Consider the following 8,286-nt stretch of genomic DNA (forward strand, 5'->3'; position numbering starts at 1 on the left):
ACACCATCCACATCTAAACACTGCGGCTTGAGTGCCTGGAAGGGCGCTGGTGCCTGCCCAGAGGAGCTGGGGGGATGCTGAGGCCGCTTGGGCACAGGGACAAGCTGCCCTAGTGGGATCCAACCTGAGGAAGGAGAGCCCGTGTCTTGGGAACAGTTCCGCTGCTCCACAGAACATGAGGCCTTTGCTTCACCTCCCACTGGTCAGGTACAGCACATCGCTTCACAACCTGTACTTAACAAATAAAAAGCAAAAAATATTTTCTTTCCTTTCTTCCCCATTGGTTATTTTTTCCTTGCCCTGGTATTAAACTCCAGAAAGTATTGCGGGGCACAGTGTACATCATGAAACAGGGAGTGCAGGGGAAGCAGGGGATGGGGGTTATTTACAGGCTGACATTGACCGTCACGGAGCAGTGTCAGCACCCAGCTGAGGTTGCTTGTTCTTCCTCTGCACAGTCTGATTTTGCCCTAAACTCGAGGTAGGGGAAAGCAGGGGAAGGCAGGGCAGTGCTCTCAGCAAAGGCACCATTCAGCATCTCGGGGGCACAGGTCTGGCTGAGTCCTCCCCACCTTCAGCTGCAGCGCTCCCCAGAACGCCATCGATGCTACAAGTCTTCGTGTCCCAACAGTCATTAACAAAACATACAATTAACCAGGGTCTCATGTACCTGCTGCAACACCGAACCTCAACCTTCTCCTCCTCTCCACTCCCTCAGCCCCACAGCTCTGCTGGGGAGACCCTTCAGCATCTGGCATTCCCTGCTGCACCCCAGAGCAAGGGCACACTTGCCCCATGGGGCTGTATCCTGCCTGGGCAGGGAGCGGGCAGCACAGCAGGGAATGGGCTCATCCAGGGATGCCGAGTGCTGTGTGCACACACGAGTTCTCCGCAGCAGAGCCAGGCTGGGGGAGCAACAAAGGGCTCCTGGGAGAGGTAAAGCCCAGTCTGAGCCCCCCGCCAAGGGCTGAGCGCTGGGCACAGGGGAAGGCACAGCCGCCACCACCGCGGCCCCGGGTGCCCGCTGAGGGGCCTGGCACAGGGCAGCAGAGACTCAGCTCTGCAGTTCCTGTGTCTGGGAGAACAATAAATAAACTGGTGGGAGGCAGCGGTGGGATGAGTCAGAGGCAAGAGGGAGGGAAAGTCATCCCTGGAGGAACGCGCTGCCCGGGTCCAGCACGCCGCGGTGCGCCGGAGCCACGAGGATTCGGGTTGGAGGGTGCCCTCAGCCCACCCGAGCTCCCCGACAACCCCTGGCAGGAGGGCGATGGGGGATGGCCCCACTGGTGGGAGCTTGGCCACGGCTGGGGGGAAAAAAACCCGTCCCTTTGGCACACCCAGCTCCATGCAATGAAGCGTGGCTGGATCCATCCAGCGCCGTGTGTCCCAAAGAGGATGGGCTGGGGCATTGCACGAGCCCCAGGACCCGTTTCCCTCCACAGCCTCGGGCAAGCTTTGCGTTTTGGGATGCATCACGCATCCACACACATGCACCTCCACCAACCCCAGAAGAAACACCCCAGCTTTCTGCTCAGCAGCCACGGAGTCAGGCGCAGCAACCTGCTCCCAACTGCAAATATTGCCAGAGCACGGACTGAATTAATCGAAGCGGGGCTTGATTCAAGACTCAAATGCTCTGGGGGCTGTCTGTGTTAAATGAGTTGCATGTGAAATGTAGATTTGCCAAGCACAAACACAGCCTGCCTCTAACGTCAGGGAACGAAAGGGCAAGGCAAAGTAACCTGCACGGCACGCTGTGAAAATGGATAAAAAGGGGAAAACTTCTGGTTCACTGCAAAATAGCTGAGTTTTCTGTCAGGTTGACCTCTTGGCAGGGAGATCACTGCTCAAGCCAAGGGCTGGATTCCCATCACCTCGCCACAGCACAGGCTCATGCTTTCTCCATTCAGCTTATATTTAGTTTGGTATTTCTAAGGCTGAATGCAGCACTTCCAAAATGCACAGAGGGTTTAAGCTGTCTTTGTCAGGGAATATAGTGGTAGTTAGTTGTCAAAGCTGTCATTAAACTCAAGAAGTAATAATCAAACATTCCCATACAGAAGGACAGATCTCTGTAGCTCCGAGACTGATGTATGCAAAGGAAAAATGAATTGTAGGAACTTGGCTATAAAAACATGTTTTTAACCTAGTCAATGGAGCCATTAAATAGGAAGAAAAGACACCCTCATTCGTGCACCAGGAGCAGCTAATCTGTTTGTCTGGTGTGTCAGCATTCCGGCTTGTTTTTAAGTTTTCATCTTATGTTTAACACCCAAAGGGATGTTTAATATCAAAAAATAAATGAAACTCACACTGTGTAACTCCTATAAAGCTTTATCTTCCATCATCTCCCAAGCCTGATAGAGAACTTAAGGTGAAGAATCGCCTGCAAGAGCTGAATCATCTTTCTCAGCAAAACATTGCTATTAGATGACTAAGACCAAAACAATCGTCTCCATTTATTTATCACAAGCACCGCTCTTATTAAAACCCAGACAAATCCCTTCCCAGCCCTCGCACTATCGGTCTGCGTGTGCAGGTGAAGCACTGCAAAAGGCAGGGTGCAAACAGGGAGAGCCTTTGAGCAGGGTCTGAAACACTGTGGGCACCTGAGAGTGCTCTGTGCTCCCAGGAGCATCCCAATGAGGCTTCCCGGGGATGCTTTGTGACAAGGGATGTCTCCAACCCTTAAAATAAAGGAAGTGGCCACACGAGAGCATGGGGAATGTCCTATGGAAAGAGGCCGTGGTGCCTACTGACGGGCGGGCTACACAGGCAGGATCTGGCACGTCCCTGGAGCAGGAGTGAAGAGCTGAAAGCCTGCCTGTGGGAATCAACCCGGCTTTTGGGAAAAGCCTGTGAGGAGGGGACAGAGAGGGGTGTCCACCCTGCGGGGAAGGACAGTGTGTGACACAGATCAACTACATGGACACCCGGGGCAGGCAGAGCTCCAGCTTTTACACTGGAGCAAGTTCATGCTAGAAAAGCCACTTTTCACTGGTTTTCCCAGTGAACCCCATGAGGCACCCGGGAACTCTGCAGCACCCAAAGCCTCCTCTGCTCCCCCCTTCCAAACGTTCACAGCGTTGGCAGGGAAGCCAGGAGACTTTAAGAGACATTTTATGGAGCTGTGGGTACGGCTGCTCCCCTGCAGCACACTGCACTGCTGCTGCCGGCCACGGGCTCATCCTCCTCATCAGCATCTCCCACCACATCTCTGCTTTTATCTCTGGATATCATGGCAGTTCAGGGCTCTGTCCTCTCCAAAAAATCCACCCAAACCTCCTCCAGTCTGAACACTCACTGTTCGTATGGTAGGTCAGGTTGTCTACAGCGCCGTGGGTACATCCCTGCTTCCATAATGAGGTTTGCTTGGACATAAATCTAAAGAAAACATGAAAATATCTTACATGAAGCAAATTGTAGCTCTGTAGCTCAGGAGAAGCTGATTTCCATGTTCTTTTCCTAATTTACACCCACGAGATGCTTTGGGGTTTAGGTGAGCTGTAGGAACATCACTCCTTTCCCCAGATTGACCTGACTTCAGCCATTCCGGGGTCCTGAATTTACTCTTCTTCTGGAAACTCTTGGATCTCACTGGGAATGAGGTTTTCCCTGTATGCTTTGACTTCACCCATCTGAAAAGCGGGATAAGGTCATACGTAAGCTGCTGTGCACTGTATTGGACTGAAGCTGGGGTTTTAGGTGATGAAGGGATCATCCGCAGGCAACTCCCTGGAGCCGAGGGATTCGTGGCATTCCCTGATGAGTTATTACACCCTTCTGCAGTCTTCCCAGTTCTGATCCCCAGCTTTCTCCCAGTGGGACTCAGCCAGGCTCTTCAGTTAAACAAAACCCCTCACCCATGAGCTCATCATGACCTGCCTGCGGTGGGATATTGCTCATCCCTTATACATGGTATCAGCAACTGTTTGAAGTTCCTGCTGCCACCACAAAGCCGTGCTAAAGAAATGACTTCACAAGTACTGCAAGCACCACGCTGGGCATAACTGCACCAGGGATGATACACATGTGGGTTTCATTATTACATTAGCATTCTAAAAACACATAGTTTTTAATGCAGGGGGTTTCAAGTGCTCGTATTTATTTGCTTATTAAATGGTTTAGCTGGAGATGAAGCATCTTCAAAGGCGGGATTTCTTCCCAGGATGGGTATCTGGGGCTGTAGTGCTGTATTATTGTACGTGACAAATGCTTCCCTATTAGCTTTTTGTTTCAGAGAACACATTTAACTGACACTTCCCGTGCTGACAGCTTGCCAAGCTTCAAAGCACAGCTTCTGCAGGGATTACAGTGACTGGGAGGCTGGTCCAGAGGAAGCTGTAGCCCAGCTGACACACAAGCTCTATGAAAGGAGTTTTTCTCCTGTTTTGGAGAGCTTAAAGCTGAGGTCCACGTTGGCACTTGCCCTCTGCGTGTGTTGAAGCTGCCTTTCCAAGCTTAACCACATTTCGAGGACCTGGTTTCTTCTGTAATCAGTGAGGTTTCCCAACATGTCCCACGCGGCCACAGACCCAGGAGCAGGCAGTGGGAGAGCCGAGGGGCTCAGCCAGAGCTGGGGAATTAATCCCTGGTCACACCAGAAATCAAAGCTCTTCTCCATCTCCCCAGGACATTTGGCTGGTACAGGCTCTCCTGAGGATGCTTCAGGGAGGGTTGCAGTGGTCAGAGCAGCACACTCCTGCAAGGCACACAGCTGAAGCAAACTGCAGCAGTGCTGCATCCCCCTCACACTGTTTCACCCAAGGATGCAGTAACAGAAATGCTGTAAGAAACCTTTTCAGACTTGAGAAATAAACCATGATCTCCCTGCTCCTGGGTGGGGGCTGCAGTTTCCGTGCTTGTGCTGGTGAAGGCTGACACCTCCTGCCACAATTTGCCCATCAAACAACAACGCTCCCATCATCTGCCCCCTCCAGGGGGCTGCTGGGGACCCACAAGCCGCGTTTCCCCCCTCAGCGCTCCACACAGCTCTCAAACTGCTGCCAAACCCAGCCCTCACCCCTGCTGACACCTCCATCCTGTTTGTGGTGTCTTTGGCACTTCCCCCTCCAGCACTTCCAGTCCCCTGCAGCTCCCCAGCCCAGTCAGCTCCAGCACAGCCGTGGCTGTGCCAACATTAACACATGGAGGCTCTGGAGCAGCCGAGGCCACCGCTGAAGGCAGGAGCCTGTCCAGGGGTAGGTCACTGCAGCTCTTCTCCAGGACACGCAACCACCACAAAAGCATAAATTCACAGGGTCGTTTAACACCACTGTACAGAGAGAAAGCAAAGGACCATCCAGCAGAGCTTGTTACAGCTCACAGCCGTGCTGCAGTAAATGGATGCTGGAAGGGGCAAGAGGCGGGGGACACATCAGAACATCCCCAGCCTCCTGGCCGGGAGCCCAATGGCTGAGCTCATTCAGCTCCCACTGCACAGCCCCTTCCTCCTGCCTTCCTCCCAGGGGCTCACTGAAAGCACACCTCTGTTTCCACCAGAGACAGCCTGGCCCAGCAGTACCCATGGCCTGAGGGGGTTCTGCACATCCACTGGGACCCCCCCCAAAACAAGCCCACAAGTTCACACACCAAACCTCCACCTTGGGAGGTGCAGAGTGCTCAGTGAGGGACTCCACTGCCACAGACCAGGGAACCATCCCCAAAATGGCACTGCTGTAAGAAACAGCAACAAAGTGGGAGACCGAGCACAGAGTCACAAGGGTACCAGGATGCCCGAGCAGCTGCTTCACTGCTGCGTTTCCGAGACACCCAATCCCAAGTGCCAGAAATTAATAGAGGGAAAGGCTCAAGTTTTGTTTGCTTTGTGCTTTACGCAGCTGCAACACGATCATTGTCTGGGATCATCTTTCTTCCCACACACAGGTAAGAGGAAAGCCACAGTCTCTGGGCAGTAACTGGATCCTGCAGACCCAGATACAGACGCTGTCCCAAAAGCCTCTGCCAGGGAGAAACTGCCTTTGGCATTGACAGACCCTGCTGCAGGGAGACCTCCCACCACCATGCAGGTAAGTGATTCGGTTTATTACGCAGGGATTAGCATGAGGCTTCTTACTGTGCCAAGAACTCAGGCCAAGTACCAAAGGCTCAGCTTTGAGGACATATTTTATCATTATGGGTCCTCATCAGCATCTTGGGCATCCAGTAACCGGTTAAAAACAGTCAGAAAATGTTAATAGTGAGTTATTCCTCAGTGTTTCCACACATGGATGCACAGAAAGAAGCCTCCTAAATTACAGTAATGTCATTCTCAGCTTAGATCTTACTGTACCACAAGAAGTGGGGTTGCTTTGGTTTCTAGGAAGAAGACACATTACAGAGACACGATCTAAAAGCTGTGATTGTTTTGTATAAGCGTATTCTAAATGAAGGGAAGCTTTTTTGATCTAGTAGCATGAGAACTCAGTGACCATGTCTTCTCCTCCCCAGCTGACACCCTGCAGGCTGCGGACTCACCAGTGGTGCTTCATTCTCTTTAATGTCTTGCTTTTCCACGTGCTGCTTTTTGGAGCAGATTTCCTGGAGGAATACTTCCTGCGGTCACTGCCTCTTTCTTACACCGATGCAAAGACTCTTGAAATCCGGGAGCAGGCCAGGCAGCTCAACACGGAACCTCTGAAGGCCAATCTCTCCTACAGTGTCAGCAGTGCAGCGACGTGCTCCGATCAAGAGATCTTTCTGCTCATTCTTGTCTCCAGCACCCCAGAAAACAGGACAAGACGCGACGTGATCAGACAGACATGGGGCAACATGACAGACACCAGAGGTTATGCTGTCCTTACTCTGTTTGCTTTAGGAAAGCCAGCTTCAGTAACCACCCAGCTGGAGATCAATGAGGAGTCTCAAGAGCACAGAGACATTATTGAGGGCAGTTTCATTGATTCTCCCGAGACACAGACACAGAAGATGCTGATGAGTCTGGAGTGGACAGTAACTTTCTGCCCCCATGCACGGTATATTCTTAAAGCAGATGAAGACGTGTTTGTCAGTATTCCCAGTCTGGCTGAATACTTGCTTAGCTTAACACAGCTAGAGGACATCTACATTGGGAGGGTCATTCGTCAAGGAGTGCCTGACAGAGACCCCGAGAGCCCCGGCTTTGTTCCCATCCATCAATACCCAGAGGAGTTGTACCCAGATTTCTGTGATGGGAGCGCCTTCATCATGTCACAGGATGTCGCTCGCAAGGTGGTCGTGGCCTCCAAGGGGGTGCCAGGGTCAGTGCCCCCCGATGTCTTTGTTGGGATCTGTGCTAAAAAAGCTGGCGTCGCTCCCGTTCACAGCTCCCGGTTTTCTGGGGAAAAGCACATCAGCTACAATCGATGCTGCTATAAATTCATTTTCACCTCTTCCAACATGAAAGAGGACGAGTTATTTAAAGATTGGAAGGAAACAAGCGATGGGAAAGACTGCTCTTTACTGGAAACTTACTACAGTCTGGTGTCCTGCAAGGTTTTGACCTATATTGATAAGTTCAAACAGTTTAACTTGGATGGAATAAAAAATGAGGTGCTTCATTTTGTCAATTAAGATTTAATGTTCGTGAAGAAAGCCTATTTCCTTTGACCAGCTGCTTTATCCTTTAACATCAGTAATAGCAATGCTCTCTGAAGGTTGGGTCTCTTCCCTTCCACAGCAAATGAATTCTCAATGCTGTAGTGTGTTAGAGCAGCAAAACTGGATGTACTCTTAATTACTTAAGTACCTACAAGTGCATGAATACAAGTAAACCAGAATATTCCGAGAAACTTTGTCTGTGTCAAGTGTTTTCAGGTTCTACCTATGTCAGTTCCTTCTGCAGCTGAGGCCTCACCCACCCCAAAGTATTTTGTACCAAAGGGGAATCTTTCTGTCCACCAAAGGGAGCTGCTTCTAAGCAGCCCGTTTTACAGCACCAGTGAAACTAGTCAACAGCTTAAAGTGGGAACAGGCATCAAACCATCATGGGAATTGCTCAGGTGAGCAGCCCGGGGAGGTTGTAAGCAGTAAATCTGACTCCACCTGCTCAAGAATCTTGTGCTTCTGTCAGCGATGGCATCAGAGAAACACTGACACAAGCAGCTCAATGCCACAATTATGCTGTAGAAGAGCATTGGCACCGAAGTCAGAACACATTCACCAACACACTGCTAACGTTAACACTATGCAAAGTGTAAAAATTCCCCAAGTTAGGAACCAGTCACAGAACATAGAGCCCACCCATGCCTACATCCTCTGGATTAACTCTTCTGCATCAGCAGGCAGACCAGCTTGGACGATTTGCGT

The 8,286-nt window shown here is 51.1% G+C and overlaps 1 protein-coding gene across 1 annotated transcript; it reads left to right on the forward strand.

Annotated features, from left to right (window-relative positions):
• Nucleotides 1-6,432: 6,432 nt before the first annotated feature.
• LOC104408803 (putative UDP-GlcNAc:betaGal beta-1,3-N-acetylglucosaminyltransferase LOC100288842) lies at nt 6,433-7,551 on the forward strand. Its single transcript, XM_010018519.1, has one exon. It carries the CDS (start codon nt 6,433-6,435, stop codon nt 7,549-7,551), a length of 1,119 nt encoding a protein of 372 aa, XP_010016821.1.
• Nucleotides 7,552-8,286: the final 735 nt, after the last annotated feature.

This window comes from Nestor notabilis, unplaced genomic scaffold (assembly GCF_000696875.1).
Source record: "Nestor notabilis isolate BGI_N333 unplaced genomic scaffold, ASM69687v1 scaffold5057, whole genome shotgun sequence".
NCBI classification, from domain to species: Eukaryota; Metazoa; Chordata; class Aves; order Psittaciformes; family Psittacidae; genus Nestor; species Nestor notabilis.